This window comes from Phoenix dactylifera, chromosome 8, assembly GCF_051530095.1.
Source record: "Phoenix dactylifera cultivar Ajwa chromosome 8, Ajwa_hap1_PhDact_Kaust_v1.1, whole genome shotgun sequence".
Classification (NCBI taxonomy): domain Eukaryota; kingdom Viridiplantae; phylum Streptophyta; class Magnoliopsida; order Arecales; family Arecaceae; genus Phoenix; species Phoenix dactylifera.
This window is the reverse complement of record NC_143197.1, coordinates 29,659,427-29,681,801: the sequence shown is the minus strand read 5'-3', so window position 1 is coordinate 29,681,801 and position 22,375 is coordinate 29,659,427. Positions and strand designations below refer to the sequence as shown.

Below are 22,375 nucleotides of genomic sequence, written 5' to 3'. Positions count from 1 at the left end.
ACTAAATCAGTTCTTCTGTTCAAGGCTCGACTAAATATCTCTGGCTGCCCATCTTCTCTGTTTTCTGCTTGGTCTCAACGGAGAAGCACATGAGTATCCAAGTAATTTAAAAGTGGCTAGGATCTTGTCATGTTGGCAGCACGGTGGCTCATCTCGGAAGAAAAAACCGTATATTTAATGGCAACAGCTGTGACGCTGATGAGATTATCAGGCAAATTAGCAGCAGCTGGACTGAATGACTGAACTCCACCTTGGAAAAGAAAGCTTTGTCTTTAGTTTCTGTTAAGTCTTTATGTTTTCCTTAATCCCTGCTTCTTTCTTGTTTTTTTTTTCCACTTGAATCTATTCAAGTATACATGCATATATGTTTTCCTTAGTTCTTTCTTCCTTAGTCCCTTGGATGTATTTGAATGGTGCATTTATATTTGGTTCTACTTTGGTATGCATAACCTCTCATTGGTTCTCATGAGCTTTTGCGCCGATTAAAGACGACTTTCCCCAGTTAATTGGCTTTTGGTTTTACTGGAGTTTGTATGTTTGCATGAGTAAAAAACTTGTTGCTAAGATCACATGAAGTAGAGTTGCTGTGAGTGCCTGCGATATCTTATAAGGGTAGTTGCCTTCTTATTCTTCATCTCTCTCCAAAGATTTTGATACGAGGAAACCGAGACTTCAGTTCTTTTAAAATCGGTCAACTGCTGCTGGTGACCACACTATATTCTATCCATATGAGTTGCAAAGTAAATTTATGTGGTAATTTTTAATCAAAGTCAACAATCTAATCTTAGCATAAAAATATGTACTCTTATGGTAATGTGTCAGATTCAGTATTAAACATACCATCTGAGAAAGATTCCTAATGGTGGACTTTATTCAGCATTGCATGTTATGCTTGCGTGGACAGATTTGAACTTGCATCCGCTTATAAACATGTATTCCCAACATGCCTCTAAATAAAAAATATATATTGTCAGTGTTAATAATATAAATTATGTTCTTTTTTGACGTAAATCGGAGGAAGCAAGAAACTTCCCCCCTTCATTAAATAACAAAATTATTTACAAAGTATTTGCAGGAGAGCAGAGGAGTAGTGATTAAATTGTTACGGTGGCTGCGGAGATTCTACCCAAGAGGAAAGTGAAAATGAAATAATGGAGATAAGGTACCAGGGACTTTTCTATAGTATTTAACTTATTTATCGGAACATAAATTTCTCCAAAGATTGAAGGTATGAAGGGTCTCGTTAAGAATTGAGTTGATCAATGATCTTTTTTTTTTTGAAAAAACAAATTTTATGTTTCTCTCATTCCAAATCTGCCAACAAGCTGATCCTGATATATATATATATATATATACAAATTTTTTTGGCCTAGTTTCTTTGTATGTCTTGAAGGTACCCCTTGCATTCATTTCAAAATGTTTGAAGGATCCACTCTCCTTAAACGGTATATTCACTTTGGCGAGAAAGCTCGGTCTCTATATACAGCATGAAATGGTGACTACTTATTATGCTGATTTCATCCTCCTTTCAGATAGAGGTTTATGGGAATTTCAATCCAATCTATTAAGATATTAGAAAAATAAGTTGTGAATCTTGATCTTAACCTGGTTTTGGCAGCAGGGTTCAAACTTATGTTCAAATAAATATTCAACTTTGGATCATTTTTGACTAAAGGCTTGTTGGGTTGCTTGTAATTGGGCATCCAAACTAAGTTAGCATCACGGAGAGTCTTCTTGGCTCAAAGAGTAGCCCAGCTGAGTTTCCATTAAAACCAATGAAGGGCAATGTACAAGTCTCAGATGGTCGAAGCCACTTCAGTGGTGTGCTCTCACACAGCAGCCCACTTACACCAAATGAGCCCTGTTATAATCAGACCGAGCTAGGCTAGCTAACTCACTAAAACTAAATGAAAATGCTATATTACTTTTTACGGGATAACATGCAAATTAAGAACAGATAAAAATTTAAGTTTCTGTTTTTTTTCTTCAATATTTTCGTATAATGAACTTGTAGCTTGAAAACTTCTCTTCTATCACATTTTTCCTATAGCTTAATTTCCTCACTCGTCACTCAAACATTTTTTTTCTCACCCATTTTTCATTGACGTAATGAAAATCTTCAAAAAGAGGTCAAGCCTCAAAATAACAAAGAAAAGGCAAAATTCAGGTACTCAACAAGTCAGATTTGTCACTCTTTTTCCCAGCTTGTAGTTTTCAAGTATAATTTCAGTTCTAAAATGCCTACTCTTCCTTTCTCTTCATATAGACTGTTTCCATGTCAATGATGCATCCTCTTCTTCACTCGCAACCAGCAGCATTGAGCAACTAATCCCTGAATGTTGAAAATTATCAGGATAATTTGGGAAAAATGATCACTCAAAGAAAGTCATGGAGATTATTGTTTTTCCCTCTCAATAAAACATAATTACAAGCAGTATTTTTCTCTTAGTTCTTTGCCATAATGAATCCAGCACATTTCATTGTCCCTATGGATAGAATACATATATTATAAAAATTGGCTACTCCTGGTTCAATCTTTTAATGTATTTTTTTACTAAAATTTAGTCAATCCTGATTCAATTTTCTAAAAGTGGGACTAAAACGCACTCTTAAACATTATTAGCGAAACGCCATCTCATGGCACCAGTGGTCTAGTGGTAGAATAGTACCCTGCCACGGTACAGACCCGGGTTCGATTCCCGGCTGGTGCAAGGTTAATACCGTAGTTTTTTAGACTTTTTGCTGAGCACGAATATTGGCAACATGACGACCGCATTAAAGACTCCGAATACTAGCTGCATTCACACCTTGGTAATTCTATGAAACTCTGGGCATGACTAAAATAAATGCAGTTTTGGAGACATTTTAATAGCAGAGCAGATAAAGGGAGAAACCTTCCCCGTCTCTTGAAATTTCCATTATGGCAGATAAAGGATATAATTAAAGGAACCAGATAAAGGGACAATATAATTTCCATTATCTTGAAATTATAACATTTAACAAATAAATGGATGTTAAGTAATGGCTAAGTAACTTTCCACTATAACCCAAAATTAGGTATTCAGCTAGAGCTATAGTAATAAATTCTTGAATGACCAAGCGATTCTACCAATTATTCTTGAGTGGTCAGATAGATCAAGAACTACTCTGCAAGTTATTCAAAGCTTTTTAGGAAAAACTGATGGATTACAATTTAAGGACTTAATTGGAATTGTTGCCTCAAGTGTTTTTCACCAATGCTTATCACTTGTTCCACTGCTTCATGTTTGCTTTTACATGAACAAAATGCACCATTATGTTATATAACCTTACTTTTTTCATTTTCTTTTCCATATTTCTTTTGCACTTTTGATGAGTTTTCTTTTTGCATCATTTTTTTCTGAATTTTAGATGTTCATTCCGAGCCATATCACTCCCAAATGCCAAATTATTGCTTGACTGGATCACATGTTTTCAATTTTTTAACCATCTTTTATGCACAATCTCATAACATTATTGTCCGATTTCAATTCTTATCTAAAAAAAAACAAAAAATAATTTGTTAAAAAAGAGAGCAAGAGAAGCTTTGCTGCAATGATTGATGGAAAGAGTATAGTCCCATCTTGTTCATCATCCGATTCATTTGGTCTCTTCTCTCTCTGACTCTTAAATGATGGAGATCATATAACCCTTTCCTTTCTTTCTTCTTTGCTGCAAGGAAAAATTTTGGAAGGAGAGAAGGATTCTTCTTAGACTCAAAGTCGTCCTAGACGCGGGCAAGGGGATCTATTGTTTTGTTCCAAACAGCGCACCGTTTGATCATATCTTATTAGCTGTTTTGCCGTGAATCCAAGGCCATGCTGTGCGGTCAGGACATAATAGAAGGGGAAATCCGTTATAAGATGGTCGATTTTAGGATGAGGGCTAGAATTGAAAGCAGTACATGGAGCCTAAAACCCTAATAACTTTTCTTTTTTTTCTTTGACTAAAAAATATGAGACAAGTTATTATAATCCTGGATTCCGCATACTAGCTTTCATACAAATTATGTTTTGACTTAGATTAGTATAATGATTATTAAAACATATGTGCTATATCAGTTGTTGTGTTCCAAGTCTAACCTACCCGATGCTGAAAGATACAGTATTTTGGTGATGATATGATGACAAACAGCAACCAATTTAATTGTAATATTCAATTATATATAGATATCTGTATAATTTTATACCTTATATGTATGACTCCTTTTGCTAATCGAGCACCATTCATCCTTTGAAAATTCAATCTTTAATCTAAGTCTCCTTTGCTTTTAAAATTTATGAACTGTTTTTTCAGTTGATTTTTGTTCATTTATAATACTAATTCATTTCTAATTGAACCATATTTCCTCTATCCGTGTTTAATTTAATTCCGATGAGGATATTTCATGTTTCTTTTTGCAAGTCTATGTCCAAACCAATTTGCTTATATATTTGACTCATCCTCTAAAGCACTTTCACATTGATAGCAAATTTAGAGCATGATTTTTTTTTATTTTTTTTTTTCAAAACTCAGCAGTGCAGCTTTCTGCTCTATGTTTGACAAACTATTCTTTGAACGAGTGACAATAATGTGTTAGCTGACTAAAACTTTTTGCAAATTCACCATATACGCTATGATGTAAGAGCCAAATAGACTTTTCTTAAATAATTATCCAATGATCTATAAATCAAAAAACTAATTTAGATTTAAATCAAATGGATAAAGTCATAATTTTTGTTGTAATAAAGAGGAGCACTGTTACGGGGCATCATCTCTATGGAAACCTTAGCTCCTTTATTCAAAATGGGACCGAATCCTTCGCATATGATATGCTTCCCAGTGGTTGAACCTCAAAAGTCGTTCTAATCTCCCCTCCACCTGTAGATATTTGTGGGGTCGGCACCCCTTTCGAGCACACGTCTGTGTCCTAAAGGCAAAGGTGGGCGCATAAAGTTCGTCACTTCCGGATCCCCATGAGGGTGCTTGTTTTTTTTTTTGAGCTTAGGCATGATTGAGAGCCTTCCAAAGGGCTGACTAGATGTCCGTGCACCCGGGTGGGACCGTGGACCCTGAAACAAAACGGCCTTGGAATTAATTTGCAATTAAAGTTTGAAGCCACTATTAATTTAATTATTGTTTTGATCAGAAAAATATTATTTAGATTTTTTAGAATTATTATAAAAAAATACTAATCATAACAAACACAAGCCCTTATTTCTTTTAAAAAAAACTAGCTGAATGGTATTAAACACAAGTCTCCACAAGTTTTCTCCCTTATTTTAAGTTTCGGCATCTTCACCAAGTTAAGAGTCCTCACGTCCTCTCCTTTCAAGCTCAAACATTCTCACCAAACTAAGGATCCAAATCTATTTATAAGCACCATAAATTCAATCATAAATATCATAGTCAAGTTGTGGTCAATCTACGAGGGCTAGGTTTCATATCATTTGTAACAATTTAAGATCTCATCCAAAAAATTAATTGCAAGATATTATTTAGATTTTTTAGTATAGTATGAGTACTCAAATTCTATCAAATATAAAATCGATGTAGGGCTAGACATATGCTCATATAGGCCATATAAGATAGATGTGAACGAAGAAGAGATAAACCTACATGCTTGTTGAGGCATGGCATGGGCCGTATAAGCCTTTTTTTTTTTTTTTTCCAAAGAAGACCCTGCATCTAACTCACAATGAATCTTTGGCGTTGTTCACATTACACGCTGTGCGTAGGTTTATTATTAAAGATAAATGAAACGTATTTAATTGAAAGGTAAGAGTAGATTTTCCGAGATATATGCTAGATCGAAGTTTTTATTTTTCTTACAAAAATGAGAGGATGTTATTTCGGAAGTAGGGTGGTTTAATCGGAAGAATAACTATTTCCTTACTCCCTTTTTGAAAACAAATCCATTTGGTGGGCATAAAGTTTATTCCAAGACTTATCCCTGCTCGACACCCCGCGGCCAGCCAATGCGATTCCTTTGGTGTGCGGCCTCCGTCGCCGGTGTCGACATTGTTTCGACACCCTTCCATTCCTTGGCATATAAAACACCGAGACGACGCCACCATCGAGGCATTGACTTCCTACATAAAGAGTTGAAAACTATTCCTCCCCTCCAAGCTCTGCTATTCCCACCCTCCTAAACTCTCCAAGCTCCAAACTCGAACTCAACCCTCCTACCCTACTATTAGCGTAGTTACTCCCGTCCTCCCCACATCGTCTCAGTCCCTATTCTAATCCCCCGCCAAACTCGTCTTCCCTTCCGATGACCAAAACGAGTGCTCTTCCCCTCCTTCTCCTTCTCCTAACTCTTCTCCTCCTCCCCGTCCTTGCCCGGGGCGGAGACTGCGAGTGCTCCGCCTCTGAGGATGAAAACCGGGACAAGGCTGCGGCCAGACCGCTGAAGATCGGCGCCATCTTCGCCATTCTGGTCTCCAGCACCGCCGGAGTCCTTATACCAATATCAGGCAAGTGGGTGCCGTCTCTCAGCCCAGAGAAGGACGTCTTCTTCGTGATCAAGGCCTTCGCCGCAGGAGTCATCCTTGCCACTGCATTTATTCACATCCTCCCTGAGTCCTTCGAGCGCTTGACCTCCCCGTGCCTCAACGAGCATCCATGGCAGGAATTCCCCTTCGCGGGGTTCATAGCGATGGTCTCGGCCATCGGGACGCTGATGGTGGATGCTGTGGCAACGGGCTATTTCAGTCGGTCGAGCATTTGGAAGCCAGATAGTGGGGTGAGCGATGAGGGGATAGGGGACGCGGAGCAAGGAGCTGCCCGCGTCCACGCCATGCATGGTCATGAGCATGGTCCGGCCGCCTTGGTGGTGGATGACGGCCCGGATGAAGCCTTGCGCCATCGCATCATCTCGCAGGTGAGTTTATCTTCTAATATAATTCGTGAAAAATTTGAGTTTTCTCTCTGTGTTTTTTTTTTTTTTGTGTGTGAGCGAGATAACTTAGTTCAGATTTTAATGTAATTTTCCCTCTTAAGATTTCAACAAGGTGGAACTATATATGGTTGAGGATTGGATGGATATGATGCAGGTTTTGGAGTTGGGCATTGTTGTCCATTCGGTGATAATAGGAATAACTTTGGGTACATCAGAGAGTCCATCTAGCATAAGGCCACTTCTGGCTGCTTTATGCTTTCATCAGTTCTTTGAGGGCATTGGCCTCGGTGGATGTATTGTTCAGGTATGTTTATTTCAGATTCAACTGAATTAGCTTATCTTTGAAAAGAAATTAGTGAGAGTTATGTTTCATTAATATATGGAATATATATATATATATGTAGAGTGTTTGAGTTCATGAGATCGTACTAGAGAGCCTGCGCCTAGTAAAAGTTTCTTGTGGTTGTACCAGATATCCAAGCTCAGTTCCCTCCTTCATTCATTAAATTGCACCACCTCTGAGTTACAAACAGGCAGGCAAAAAAAAAAAAGAAAAAAGAAATAAAACGAATATTTTCATCATCCAAATATAAATGCAGATATTCAAGAGACCAATGAACTGATCAGAAGAATAATGCATGCAGTCAATTTCATATAGCAGATGATGCAATACAGCTACTATGATATTTCCTATAATAAATAATGCAATCAAAACTACGTAGGAGTTTACTTCTAGAGTCCCTTATCTATCATCAATTGGTATGTCATCTCTCTATTGCAGGCAAATTTTAGAGTTAGGTCCATGGTGACGATGATGCTTTTCTTCGCCCTCACAACTCCCGTTGGGATAGCAGTGGGCATCGGAATATCATCCACGTACGATGAGAACAGTCCAACCGCGCTCACCGTTGAAGGGGTTCTCGATTCTGCCGCTGCAGGGATTCTAATCTATATGTCTCTTGTTGATCTCCTTGCTGAAGATTTTAGGAACCCAAGGGTGCAGAGCAATTGGAGGTTACAACTTGTGATAAATGTCTCTTTGCTCGTCGGAGCTGGTTTAATGTCTCTCCTTGGTAGATGGGCTTAAAAGGATGGACCATAGATAGGGCAACTTGAAATTCATAAATGTTTCTCTCTCTCTCTCTCTCTCTCTCTCTCTCTCTCTCTCTCTCTCTCTCTCTCTCTCTCTCTCTCTCTGCGTATATGCATGCGTAGGTGCAAGAATGTCTTTTTAAGACTTTGTGGAAATATTAAAATGGGCTCCTTGTGGTTGGTTTTGTTTTTTTTATTTTTGTTCACTACAAAAAGGAAAAAATTTCATCGTCTGTAACCTGCCAATGCTAAAAAGAATCATCAATAATTTAGTCACTGCGCCGAAATTTGCCCACACTTTTTAGTAGCGTCGCTAGAAATTAAACTGAGATGATGCTTATAAGCGCTGTCGGAAGCCAAAGTAATGGAAACAGAAATTCCACATCAAATGGCTAAAAGAAAGAAAGGCGATAGAAAGATATCAGATTTTTTCATCTCTCCACTTTAACTAGAAGATCAGCCAGAATTAATACAATGTTTATTCATAAAATGTTCATTTCGAGTCCTCAGATGAATTTATAAAATGTTTGTAGTTGGTTTTGGTTTTTCTTTTTTCTTTTCTTTACGAGGAAATATTTTTTCTTCTTATATAGGAGGACATTTAAGACTATTATATTTTTATTTCAACCAGAAAACTTTGTTGTAAATTTTCATTGATAATTTTGTTATATGTAGGTGCAATTTGGATTAGGCTCGATCTAAACCTGCCTGACCAACTCGCTCGATCATTAGACAGGACTGGGCTAAGGATTTAATAAATTAGAGGCTTAGGCTCAAATTTCCAACTTGGCCTTCAACAAAGTGTGGGTTGAGTTGGTCCTTGACCCAATCCACAGCCAACCTAAATCAATCTAACCTAATTTAACTCGATCCAATCCGATAAATAAATATATCATATTTATATTTATATAGTTGACTGTTTCGATAAAAGGATGCCAATGTTCTCACCATTTCATGCAGGAAATGAAATGATCAGGGAAGAAGTTTATAAAAAAAAATGAGAGAAGGCGAGGAAGACACCCAAAAATAGCTGTTAGTTCAGTGGAAGAAGATCAAATGCAAAACCGCAGCCAATTCCGGGGGCAGATCTTAATTTTCTCTTTCCAAAACTACTAATAGATAGACCACAGATTTTTCTCTTTTTTCAAAGGACAACTTTTATATTGTATAGGCTAAGCAACCAAGTTGGTGGAGGGTGCTTGGGTGCGTTCTGCGTGCTATAGCCTATAGATGAGGGGGAGGAGACGTGTTCGTGCCGTTTCCACCAAACGACTTCAGAGCAGCGGTCGCCTTGTGCTATATATATATATCTCCATACCCTTTTTAACTTTTATTTCCCCTTTCAGATCACCTCCAAAGAAGGGATTCATTTCTTCCGGTCCTGCCAACTCTTTCGTTCTGATTCGTCCAGTCCACGGGAGATTCTTTGGCAGTGTTTTTTTTTTTTTTTTTTTTTTTTTTTTTTTTTTTTTTAATGATGAAACCTTGACAATGTTAAAAAAAGACTTCGTCATTATCCGATCTTTAACTTCATTCAAAAGAAAAGTAAAATAATGATTATAATAAAAAAAAATCTCTGTTCTCTAACCAGCAGATGAGCTTTTAAACGAGCCGACTTGGTGGAGCTCCTCACTGGCCTTCACTTTGGAATTTGGATAACTAAACGAGCACTGCTCCCATGCTGACGCTTTAGCGTTTTAGATGTGTATCAGAAATTTAGGTGGTAAAGATAGGAGCATTGACTAGGAATAACGGGGAAGAACGGTATCATGGAAGTACGGTGGAACACATGGAGAGCAAGAATAAAAGGTAAAGAAAAGAAAATATAGAACAAAGAGCGAAACAAAAGAATCGATCGTGGATATTTGCAATACTGTTACAGAAGTAGCAAATGAAAGCCTACGTGCATGGCTTTCATAATGTGCAGAAGAAAATAGAACAAAGCACGTTACTTGGGAAATATGAGATAATTGACGTCACAAATCCACAAACTTGTGTCTTCGGTGGGTTTTTTGTAAGGGTTGGGGATTTGTTCTTTTCTAATTCTCACCTAGATCCTTACATCATCTCTTGGCCAACATCATATCGCTGATGAAGCAATCCAATATGTACACAATTCTTATTTAATAAAACAAAAAGTGGCACAGCATCCCATTCAATCAAAAAAAAAAAAAAATCAATGGTGCCATTTAAGAGTGCTAAGGAGTTGAAACACAGAGTTTTTGCTTGGAGATGGAAAGAAAAGGAAAAAATCATTCATGATGAATTAAAAGAAAAATATCCTTCATGCTAAACTGACACAGATCTTGCTCTAACTCTCAATATGTTCGTGCATGAATCTCAAAATTTCGGTATCGCATTCACATTCAACAAAAATAAGAACTTTTGTTTCTCCTGCATTGCAAGCTTAAAAAGTGCATCAAGATAAGCACGCATGAGGTGCAAGCTTCAAGCTCCCAATAATCAAATAGTTAACAAGGATTCAATTCTACTGGAGCTTTAGGCATGGATATAAGGAAACTCCCGCTGTACATATTATGTTTAGCCACCAGAACAACTTTTTTAGTTACAGCCCAAAAACAATTTGGTGTTGAGACCCACTCAAAACCAGATTAGTAGTTTTCCATCCACTTTGTACAATAATTTTAGCCTATTTTCGGTCCTTTGATTAGTTATACATGAGCAGCTTTTAATTGCCCTGAAATCTTTTCTGTTTGAGTCCAATTTTTTCCCCGGAATTCGATCTAGCTCCCAACATGAGCCACCTTTTACTGGATAACTTCGATTGCTCGGGACCCATTTTGGGTGCACTTTTGGATGGAGTACTAAGTGCAAGTAATGTTTGAGCGGAGCCAGGATTTTTTTTTTTTTTTTTTTTTGTAAGATGGATGGATCATAAATATTTAGTATGAATCCGTTCAACATAATCAGAAAATAAAATATTACAAAGAACCAGGATTCAAAAAAAAAAAACACAAGTTCCAACTTTTTTTTTTTTTTTAAATGTGGTGCTGAACAGGGCAATAGATGTGGTTGGCTTGCCTAACAGCCCACAGTTGCACGGCCCCATTCTGTCAACTCCCAACCAAAGTTACGGAGGAAACATCCCAAGAGATTTTATCAAGATCCTATCTAAAATTCCGCACTCCTTTTCACATATAAGTGAAAATGTGGAGGTTTTAGTAGGTAAGAAGAATCCGTGGATTTTGATATACCATGTTAAGATCCTAATTAAAAATCTGTGTATTTAGATGAATGATCTCAAAAGGCTATAAACACCACAAAAAGTCCTTAATCTATCCTAAATGAGATTATTATTCCTCAACAGATTCAGCAATTAATCAGGATGTTTATACATCCTATAACTACTCTGCTTTTTTTTTTTTTTCTCCACCCTTTCATGCAGAGAAATTAATATTGTCATTCAAGTGAGTCCTCCTTGGCCTCGTGCAAATGATTTCTTTTCTAAAATAATAGCTTTGTGTGAATTAAACACAACACAGAAGCTATGATCATTTAGTTTATTGCTGAAGTCAGAATCATTACATAATCTTTGAGACCAAGGACTTCCCTGGAAGAATCAGAAAGTTGAACGGCTGGGTGATTTTTCATTTAAAAACACCTAATCAGAATAAGTTGAAATTAATTTAAAAATAGAAAAATCTTAAGTTCGATTTTAATCAAAGTGGCTGTTGGTGGTCAAAAGGTTAGCCTTTGGGACCCTACCTAGGGATTCCAATGTTCTAAAATATTGAATAGAGCAACGGAAGTTTTCCTCCAACCAGCCTTCGGTCGGTCCCCACCATCTAATGGCTGTTATTTTCGGCGTGCCTCGGTGTGATCTTCTCCAATTCCATTTTAGAGGGACGGATGTCCAATCATAGGCGTTTCTGATTTGGATGATAGTTGTGATTAATGTTACAATTGAGCCGAATCGAGCCGAGTAGCTAGAAGTTTGAGCTCGACTCGATTCCAAATATTTGAACTCGAAATTTAATTCAAGAACAATCAAACTTTGGTGTCTAAGATTAAATTCAACTCAATAAAAAAAAAGTAATACTCGGGTTTGACAAAAATATCAACCGAGATACAATTAATTGAGCCCGAGTCCGGACTCAAATTCAAACCCTAATCAAAATATAATAAAATATAATATAGTATTTTTTTAAAAAAAATATTAAAATAATAGAATAGAATAGAATATTATTAAAAATAAATTTTTTTGATCCAGCTTGTGTGTTATCGGGTCGAATATTTTGCTATTCGAGCTAAATTTGAAAAATTGTTCAAACTATTCGAGCTCAACTGGAGTGTGGTAATAGCAGAATAGAGCTCCTCCAGCTTGCAGATTGCTCGGCTCATTTGCATCCCTAGTCATGATTGGATGGAAGGTGCCCCGCCATACTTAAATAGATGCGAGGTAATATTTTGGCAGTGGCAGTTTGTGGCCCATTGGATCCATTACACCAATCGGATTACCTTGAAAAATTTCATATGTTTAACTATATAAAAAATTCTCGCAGTACCGTACCCACCGCGAAGAGCATCTCCTTTTGACGTAAAGCGAGGGACAGGAAGCCATTGAAGGGAACCCGGACCACGAACCATCCATATGATCCTCGGCTGTCACCTCTTTCGCTCGGCACCACTCTTTCTGGGTCTGTACGAAACTTCCAACACTCAAAACGCCAAGGGGGGGGGGGGTGCATCCCTCGCGCGAAAGAAGGATTCACCTTCCTTCGCGCCCTTCCACCGTTGGATCACCCGTTGCACAGCTCTCAAAGCGATCAGCCAATGATCCAACGGTCGATGGGCGCGAAGGATACAACTACGATCCGGTCGCTTGCACCTACCAAACTGCGGCAGCATTGTGCTGTAAGAGTCTGACGTGATGTGATGACCTCCACCGCGTGGGTCGCATGGCTCTCACGCGGCGTTCACACTCTCACGTTGACATTCCCTGCCCATTTAAACCAGTGCTTAATTGTACCGAGGAGAAAACTACGTAAGATGGAAGACTCCGTTATGCTTATTCCTATACGAAATCATACCCTCTAGAGTTTAGACATATGCACACGCAATAAAATAACCAAAGAAATCATAAGTATGGAATATCTTTTTATATTTTCAAACAAATCAATGATAATGTTATCGCCATCCCATGAAGACTGCTCGTAGATGGACGATGAGTTTGTTTAAGATCAACGTTTCAAGTGTGCAGCCGAAACCATCCAAGTTGGCAGATGCGTTGATTCCACCAGACGACTTTGACCAGGTTACCTTTTATCTCCCCCTTCACACCATTTTAAAGAAGGGAGGAGCTTCGTTTCTTTCTGGGCCCCTCCTGCCACTCCTGTTCGGATTCGTTGAACGAGAATATCTTTGGGAATGTTATCAAAAGACTTCATCATTGTCTGAACTCAGTGATAGAAACAAAATTCTCTGCTTTCTGAACGCAAGATGAGGTTGAAAAAAAGCCCACGTATTACGTGGGGCTCGGCACTGACCTTTTCCTTTCGAGTTCGCTATTCCACCGGAACTCAGTCTAGTTGCAAACGTGACCCACCGTTTTTTACTGGATAATTTCCTTCACTTGGAACCCATTTTATGCGCACCTTTTGGGTCGAGTTCGGAGTCCAGGTAATGCTTAAAGTGGCGTCTCGACTCGAAAAAGAAACACAGCGTTCCCTCGGGGCCGGCCTATGCGATCGGCGTCATTAGCGAGCCACGGTTTTCGTGGCGACATTATGTCGACACTCTTAAACTTAGGAATTCTATACCGACTTCCACGATTAGTTCAGAAATTTTAGACCTCCTATAACCACTCTCCTTTTTTTTTTTTTTTCTATTTTCCCCGTCCGCCCTTCCATCTAGGAAAATTAACATTGCCATGAGCGTGATTCCAACTGAGCCTCTTTTTTTTTTCCCCCCTCTCCACCCTTCCATCTAGAGAAATTGACATTGCCATGCGCGTGATTCCCTCACCACCCTTCCATCTATAGAAATTAACATTCTCCCTCCACCCTTCCATCTAGCGAAATTAACATTGCCATACGCGTGATTCCTTCTGAGCCTCTTTTTTTTTTCCCCCCTCTCCACTCTTCCATCTAGAAAATTAACATTGCCATGCACGTGATTCCTACTGAGCCTATCTGCATATAAACGGACCGAATTGATACATGATTTTCAATTAGGTAAGCTATGGATTTCATAAAACTGGATTCGAATGCAATTTTACTCGATCAAATATCTTTTAAATGAGACTCTCTTAAATGTAAATACAGCAAGCGATATTTTGGTTGCATGTCTCACTCACGTACCTGAAATTAATTAGAATCATATTGAGGTCAAGCTAAACCTAGACAAAATTTATCATGATGAAAAAATGTTGGACATCTCAACCTTAGATTTGACTGATCTCCTTAGCTTCGGTATTAATCGAGGTGAATAACTTCAATAAAAATCGAGGAGCCACTCCACTCGTACTAATAAAGACCAATAGCTATGGAAATACTGCAGTTAACGCACGATTAGCGTAATTATTGCGCATACTGTTCACGTGGGACGGTTTCCACATTATAAACGTGCCACTGATTGTTGTCTTGCAATTAAAGCACGTCGCATCAATCAGATAACGGATTGGTATGCTATCCTATATAAAGAGGTGGCCCTGGAGTTTCCAAGTAAGCTCATTCGGAGACACTACTCTACAAAATTTTTCTCTTCTGCACTCTTGCCCTACTATTCTGACTTAGGTATTGGAGGATCCTCATTTAGAATTTTTTGGCAAGTGGATTTCTTGCAAAACATCCTCGAAGGCAATCGATTCTTTCTTACCTCGGTCAACTCATTCAATTCGATTCTCTCCGACCTCAGAGCAAACCGAGCAGCACTCTGACCTCGGTTCAGAATTTAGCAGTAACAGATTGGTACTAGAGGAAGAGCAGCTATATCGACACCAAATGAAGAGAGAAATCAATAAGTGCGCTTTTGGGGTCCTCAAAAAAAATTCGGGATTCATGGTAACACAATGAGACATCAAGATAAATTCGGAGAAAATCCGAGCAGTATAGAAAACATAGCCACCAAAGATTGTCAAAGAAGTTCGATGCCTAGTTGGTCAAATCGTAGGACTTGAAAAATTTGTGTCCAAATCGGTGGAGTGAGGTTTGAAGCATCTAAAGAATTTTCAGTGGACCGAGGATTGTCAAGTGGCCTTTGACCAACTGAAGGAATATCTCAGCTCATCACCTCTGCTTACAAAGCCATAGGTAGGAGAAATGCTTTATTTATACTTAGTTGTTTCTCCTTCTGCTGTAAGCTTAGTCTTGGTACGAGAAGAAGAAAGATGTCAGAAAGCAATCTAATATACAAGTCGGATTCTGCGAGTTGCTGAGACATGGTATTCCAAGTTAAAAAAGATGGTCTATGCCATCATTATCTCAGCTCGGAAGCTCCGGCCATACTTTTAGTTTTATTCAGTCACAATCCTAACCAAACAATCAATGAAGCAAATTTTATAAAAACTTAAAAATGTAGGTCGGCTGGCAAAGTGGATGGTTAGGTTCAAAAAGTTCGACCTTGAGTATTAGTCTCGACCATCAATCAAAGTGCAATTGTTGATAGACTTTCTGGTAGAATGTACCATTCTCGATGTATATCCTTCCGAACTCTCAAAAAAAAAGAAGACTACTGAACATCCATGGATCTTACAGTTCAACCTCAAAAGTGGGAGGCAAGTGATGGGAGAAATGTTGGACATCTCGTCCTCGGATTAAATCGATCTCTTTAGCTTCAGTATTAGCTAAGGTGAACAACTTCGGTAAAAATCAAGAAGCCACTCCACTCGTATTAATATAGACCGGCAATTATGGCAACATTGTAGTTTACGCACGATCGACATAATTATCGATGCATGCTGCTCATGCGGGACTATTTTTACGTTGTAAACGTGTAGCTGACCAGTATCTAGACCACATGGCGCCAAATCAAATAATGGATTGGTGTGATACCCTATATAAAAAGGTGGCCTGGAGGTCCTTACATAAGTTCATTCGAAGACTCTATTCTATAAAATTTCTTCTTTCAGCACTGCTGCACTACCATTCTGACTTAGATATCGTAGGGCTCTCTGCCGGAAATATTTCGGCAAGTGGACTTTTTGTAGATCATCCTCGAAGGCGACCAGTTCTTCCTCACCTCGATCATCTCATTCAATTCGATTCTCTCCGATTTCTGAGCAAACAAAGTAGCACTCCGACCTCGATTTAGAATTTAGGGGCAACACATCTAGATAAATATTATTAAAAACTGTATTATAATAAAGCAAGATAATATGTACCTATCAAAATTCAAAACCCAAAAATATAATTCGACTTTGCCAAATCCAAAGTCGACCTAGCCCTTTTGCAGCAAATTATCATGGAAAGACACGGAGAGGGTGTAGATTAAAACCTGATGTAGTACCATATCAGTCTCGCCGAAAAATCAGCACCACACAGCTCATAGTTTCAACGCTTCCGCACGTCCCCCCGGCCCGAACCACTAAAATGTGCTCATCCCAGCGATATTTCCAAATAATAATTTCGAACCTCTCTCTCCTATAAAAGACCCCCACCCCCCTGCTCCACTCTATATTCCAACTTCTCCGCCTGCCTCGCTTCTACCCTCTTTCCAATCGACGATGAGACCCCTAGCCCTTCTCTTCTTCCTCTCCCTCCTCCTCTTGCCGCTTTTCGCCGTCGCCGGAGACTGCGAGTGCTCCCCCGATGACGAGGGCCGCAACAAATCCAAAGCCCGGCCGCTCAAAATCGCCGCCTTCTTCTCCATCCTCATCTGCGGCGCCATCGGCGTCTGCCTCCCGATCTTGAGCAAATCCATCCCCGCTCTCAGTCCGGAGAACGATATCTTTTTCGTGATCAAAGCCTTCGCCGCCGGCGTCATACTCGCCACGGGCTTCATCCACATACTTCCGGACGCTTTCGAAAACCTGACCTCCCCGTGCCTCAGTGACGACCCATGGGGGAAGTTTCCGTTCGCCGGATTCGGTGCCATGATTGGTGCCCTCGGGACGCTGATGGTGGATACTCTGGCGACGAGCTATTTTAGCCGGTCGGCGAGGGCGGTGAACGATGAGGCTAACAAAGGGGATGCGGAGATGAATCGCCCCGCGGGAGATGCTGTGATCCACGTCCACGCCACCCACGGGCATGCTCATGGCCCCGCCGTCGATGGCTCCGATAAGCTCGTGCGCCATCGCGTCATCTCCCAGGTGCGTTTTCCGCGCATTAACTAGCGGAAAATCATAACCGCCCAATCCAAAATTATTTTTAAATATTTATACATATAAATTTAATTTAACCTATAATTTTATAATTTTGTTGGTTGTATTGACCTAATATAAAATATTCAGAACAGACTCTAATTTTTTTTTTATCTTTCTAGTTATTTTTTATATTACGTAAAAACTCCTTTTTTTTTGCACGCTACGCCTAGAATGGAGGATCGTGATGCGGTTCTCTTTTTTTGTGGTTTAAAAAGGTTGCCAGTTTTGTCTGACAGCTGATATTTTTTAGTAAGTTGAAAGTGGGATTGGAAATGCCGTCAGCTTTGACAATTATATTAGAATCAATACAGTTCAATTTTGAATTTTTTAAATTATATTTTTTATACTAATCATATATTTTTATATATATTTAGTTTTTATATAATTTTATTATTATTATTATTATTATTATCTCATATTTTATACACACATAATATATACATATATGTACATATATCTATCTATATATGTACATATACATATATGTACTTATATCTATCTCTATATGTACCTATACATATAGACATACATATATCAATCTATATATGTACATATATATGTATATATATACATAAATATTTTTTAGCTAAAATATATATATATGTGTGTGTGTTCTGATAAATTGTGGGGGAGAAGCCAGGTGGACTGTAAATTATGGTCCATCTAGATTTCCTGCATCATCCTCAAAAAATAATAAAATATATGGAAATATACTCTTATAAAGTTAAATCAACTGTTTCCTAGACCAATTTTTTTTATAATCTTTTTTACTGAATTTGTTGAAACTATAAAATTGTATTGCCTTTGAGATTCAATTGCAAAAAGTAATACTTTTTAAGAAAGATTTTCTATTGTCGCGGTAAGGTAACTTGCAAGGATTGGATGCATGTGGTGTAGGTACTGGAGTTGGGCATCGTGGTCCATTCGGTGATAATTGGGATATCTCTTGGTGCATCAGATAGTCCCTCTACCATAAGGCCCCTGGTAGCTGCTTTGAGCTTTCATCAGTTCTTCGAGGGCATGGGGCTTGGGGGATGTATTGCTCAGGTATGATTTATTTGGATTCAAATCTAACAAATTATTTTTTCAAGCAAATTTCAGGCCAATAATTATTATTTAAAATATAGAGATTAATACTATATTAAGTAGACCACAGTTATTCAAATTCTTATCTAGATTAGGTCTAATTGATCCCATTTTATTAATCAATAACATGTATAGTAGATCCCTCCTAGTTTGCTTTAAAGAAGTGTAAAGCTTTAGTAACTGAGGATATGCTCAGTAGCCTGCTAGTTGAGTTGATTGGACTTGTTCCAAGTAATGCTATTTGGCTCTCATTATGACCATGTCTAAGTTTGCCAGTTATAGTTGTTGAATTATTAAAATATTATTATCTAACATTGGAAGATAGTATTGGGGATTTCAACCAACTTGCAATGCCCAAAGCTTTTGCAAGGTAACTAATTAGCCTAGTAACTAATCTTGATGACTATTAGTAGTTTTATAATAGCTTTTGGAGGTCATGCTCCTATTTGCTGTAGTATTACGTTTTCTTTTTATTTTGAAGAATGATGACGGGATAACATCAACAATTTCATTCAAATGTTATCTAAGTCAAATTCTTGGAAAATAACATTGGAACATGGAATTTTAACCCCCCCCCCCCCCCCCCCCCCCCCCCCCCAAACAAAAAAAAGCAAATTTGATAGGTCATATGGTAATTGATATTGGTTGTAACATTATATATTTTATTGATTTACTAAAACAAGAGGTTGGGATGCCTGCTGATATTGCCCTTTAATTTGGAGAGGAATAAAATTTGGCACAAATTTGTTATGTTATATCATACATTCATATAAAGCAAGTGGCATAAAGGTTTTCACCATTAAATAAAGGCCGAATATTGTGGTCCCTAGATTTGCACCCATGCTTTTCATTTTTCTTCTTTTACTCAAATTCAATGTGATAGATGAAATATTAAAAAGCTTAGTTGCAATGACCTCGCATGTTAGATTCTGCACCTTAGTTAAAAAATTTATTCTTGCTCCTTCCCTATATGTTTCTAAGCTTTTTAGAGCACTGAAAATTGTCTAAAGCTACCATGCCTTTGCTAAAGGTTTGTTTTTCATTTGATTATGTAATGCGTCAAGAAAATTTCTCCATTGGAGCTTTAGTTTATGCCATGATTTTATTCAAGAGCCTATCAAAAAACAAAAAAATTAGTTAGTGCTACTTGTGGTATCCTGTATTACCATCCAACTTTTACCTTTTACCAATAATACTGAACTATTTTATATTGCAGGCAAAATTTAAAACCATGTCAGTGGCAACGATGATACTCTTCTTCTCGCTCACCACTCCTGTTGGAATAGCAATAGGTTTTGGAATATCATCTGTTTACAATGAGAACAGTCCTACTGCTTTAATTGTCGAAGGCATTCTCAATTCAGTAGCCGCAGGAATTTTGATCTACATGGCTCTTGTTGACCTTCTAGCTGAAGATTTTATGAACCCAAGGGTACAGAGCAAGGGAAAGCTACAATTTGCGATAAATGTCTCATTGCTTATAGGAGCAGGCTTAATGTCTCTTCTTGCTAAATGGGCTTAGAGAGAATTGAATAGATGGGGAGCTGGAAGCAGATCTGATCATAAAATTTTTCTCCTAACTCCTTTCTTTCCCTCCTCCCACCCTCAATTTATGCTTCTTCCTTGATAACAGGGGATATTTTCATTTTTTTTTCCTCTCTTTTCATGTGAAGCAAGAAGATTGACGTCTTTAGTTTAAAATAAAGGTGTTTAGACCATTTGTGAATGCTTGGTTTTGAGATTTTACTAATCTGATATGTACTTGCAAGATGGAAACATGCTTACATTCGGGGTCCAGTAGTTCTAGATCAAAATTTGACAAGAAATTTATAAATTGGATCCATATGGTACATACATACACACATACAGACATAATGTATGTATGTATGTATGTATATGGAATGACAATATGTATGTATGCATGTACATATGTGTGTAAGTGTGCGTTTACATTTGTGAGTGCACACATATATATCCGTATGCATATTCATATATACATACATACATACCTGCATAAATAAATGTTGCTATATATATAGATACATGCCGATGAATATATATTTTTATATGTATGTATGTGTGTCATTATTGAAAAAAAATGGCATAGAAAGAACTTTCATATTGTTAAAATGACAAAAGGACTCTATTTTAGTAAAGAAAATATGATTACGTTGGAAGAATATATTCCATCAATACTTCAAGATGGTTCTTCTTAGATGTCATCACCACTTTCTACGATCGCCAAGAATGCCATGATTGCAATTGTAGCCTCCTCGCTTCTCATAACTTCATGTTCATTCTCATTGCTACCCTCGTTTTGCTTGCTGAGAACCTTAGGTAGAATTTAGTCTCCTTAGAGTTGTTTCCTTGATCTCAATTTGCAATCTACCCATGAACACCAACATGAGAGAGAAACCCAAAAAAAGGGACTTGGTTGAAAAATAATTCATCTAAGGTTTTGGAGGAAAAAGAATTGAGGCATTCTTGCCATAAAACAGAAAAGTATTGTTAAAACCAAGGAAATTTGCATGAGTTATGAACGGTGATCCTTCCTCGTTTTGTTGCCATGATGTGATCTGAAGCATTTTGCATGGTAGGCCTGTAGAGCTGAACCAATGGCCTTCCATATCAAGGCCCAGCCTCACTTTAAGTTGGACGCTGGTATGCTCCATTATTGGGCTTAATGGTCTGGGCCATCCTATTAACACTGCGCCAGCTGAATTCATCTCTCAATCTAAATTGGAAACTACCCAGCAGAAGAATAACATAAAACAACAAAATAATCAAATATTAAAGACTAATAAAACATCCTTCTCTGAGGATTAAAGAGAAAATTCTACAATGAGAATGGTGCCATGCCCCTACTGACTCATGGGCCTAGAAGATTAAACATCATGCTAACTCATTTCTTTGGAAGAGAGGAAGGTCATCTACTCTTGCATCTATTCTTGCATCAGGCACAAAAAGTATCACGCCCCCAACCCAAGTACGCGAGCCAGAGGTCACGGCAGCCACCGTATATTTATAAAAAACTCTTTCCACAAGAATGTAAAGCATCTCAACATGATTTCATATACAAATAGCATAATAAATTTAAATAATTAATATACAAATTCTAATTTAAATAACAAAATTAAAAATCTTACAAAACTAATAATATTTTAAAATTATGCATCAACACTAAAATAAAATTTAGTCTAAAAAAAGATGTCGAAATCTTATCTTTAATCACTCTCCCATGATAAATCTCCGAGTCAAACTAATTCTTTGGATCTCTAAAAACAATAAGAAATCGAGTTAGACAACTAATTAAGTAATAAATATTTTAATTAGATAATTTATGTAATAACATATGATATAATAATACAACACAAATTACCACGAATCAATATAAAGACATAACCAATTCTGTTTCAAAAAACAAATCTATTAAGATCCATATCTTTCAAATATTTATATATATAATCATAAATCTGATTTGAAACAAATCATATTCAATTTAACAGTTTTTAACTATGTCCACACTTATACCTAGTGGCTAGGCCAAAAATAGAAACACACTTATACCCTGCAGAGTGGGACAGAATATTGCACTTATATCCTGCAAAGTGGGCGAGAATACCACATTTATACCCAGTGGCAGGGCCAGAAATATAATCAATGAGCTCAATAATTATCGAGGTAATAGTGTATAACCACCAATTGGCAGGTCCACACCATAGTCAGCTGAGAGTTCAAATTTGATACATGTCAAAGTTCTTTTTACAAATAATATCCATATCATAGTCTACTTAAAATATGCATATAGGATGTAAGATCAGTAAACAATATATTAATAGTTCGAAACATATTACTTCAAATTACAAATCTATTTTTTACGAAAACACCATCTCGTAAAATGCATAAATCACATATAAATTGATTAGCAATTTCTTTGATGTAAAAGTAATATTATATAATAAAAAATCTAGAAA

At 37.6% G+C, this 22,375-nt stretch overlaps 2 protein-coding genes and 1 non-coding gene across 3 annotated transcripts; all 3 read left to right on the top strand.

Annotated features, from left to right (window-relative positions):
• Positions 1-2,640: 2,640 nt before the first annotated feature.
• TRNAG-GCC (transfer RNA glycine (anticodon GCC)) lies at positions 2,641-2,711 on the top strand. Its single transcript has one exon. It is a non-coding gene; the product is annotated as a tRNA-Gly (tRNA).
• Positions 2,712-5,951: 3,240 nt separating this feature from the next.
• LOC103714362 (zinc transporter 5-like) lies at positions 5,952-8,436 on the top strand. The gene is made up of 3 exons (XM_008801574.6): positions 5,952-6,880; positions 7,053-7,202; positions 7,680-8,436. The coding sequence occupies exons 1-3, from the start codon at positions 6,272-6,274 to the stop codon at positions 7,983-7,985; spliced, it is 1,065 nt and encodes a 354-aa protein (XP_008799796.4). The 5' UTR covers positions 5,952-6,271; the 3' UTR covers positions 7,986-8,436.
• An 8,173-nt stretch (positions 8,437-16,609) lies between these two features.
• On the top strand, positions 16,610-20,127 carry LOC103714363 (zinc transporter 8-like). The gene is made up of 3 exons (XM_008801575.6): positions 16,610-17,261; positions 18,213-18,362; positions 19,618-20,127. Exons 1-3 carry the CDS (start codon positions 16,674-16,676, stop codon positions 19,921-19,923), a joined length of 1,044 nt encoding a protein of 347 aa, XP_008799797.4. The 5' UTR covers positions 16,610-16,673; the 3' UTR covers positions 19,924-20,127.
• Positions 20,128-22,375: the final 2,248 nt, after the last annotated feature.

Coding starts and splice junctions, on each gene's coding strand:
- LOC103714363 (XM_008801575.6), top strand. CDS start 16,674: ATGAGACCCCTAGCCCTTCTCTTCTTCCTCTCCCTCCTCCTCTTGCCG. Junction 17,262..18,212: donor GCCATCGCGTCATCTCCCAG/GTGCGTTTTCCG, acceptor CATGTGGTGTAG/GTACTGGAGTTGGGCATCGT. Junction 18,363..19,617: donor TTGGGGGATGTATTGCTCAG/GTATGATTTATT, acceptor TTTATATTGCAG/GCAAAATTTAAAACCATGTC.
- LOC103714362 (XM_008801574.6), top strand. CDS start 6,272: ATGACCAAAACGAGTGCTCTTCCCCTCCTTCTCCTTCTCCTAACTCTT. Junction 6,881..7,052: donor GCCATCGCATCATCTCGCAG/GTGAGTTTATCT, acceptor GATATGATGCAG/GTTTTGGAGTTGGGCATTGT. Junction 7,203..7,679: donor TCGGTGGATGTATTGTTCAG/GTATGTTTATTT, acceptor TCTCTATTGCAG/GCAAATTTTAGAGTTAGGTC.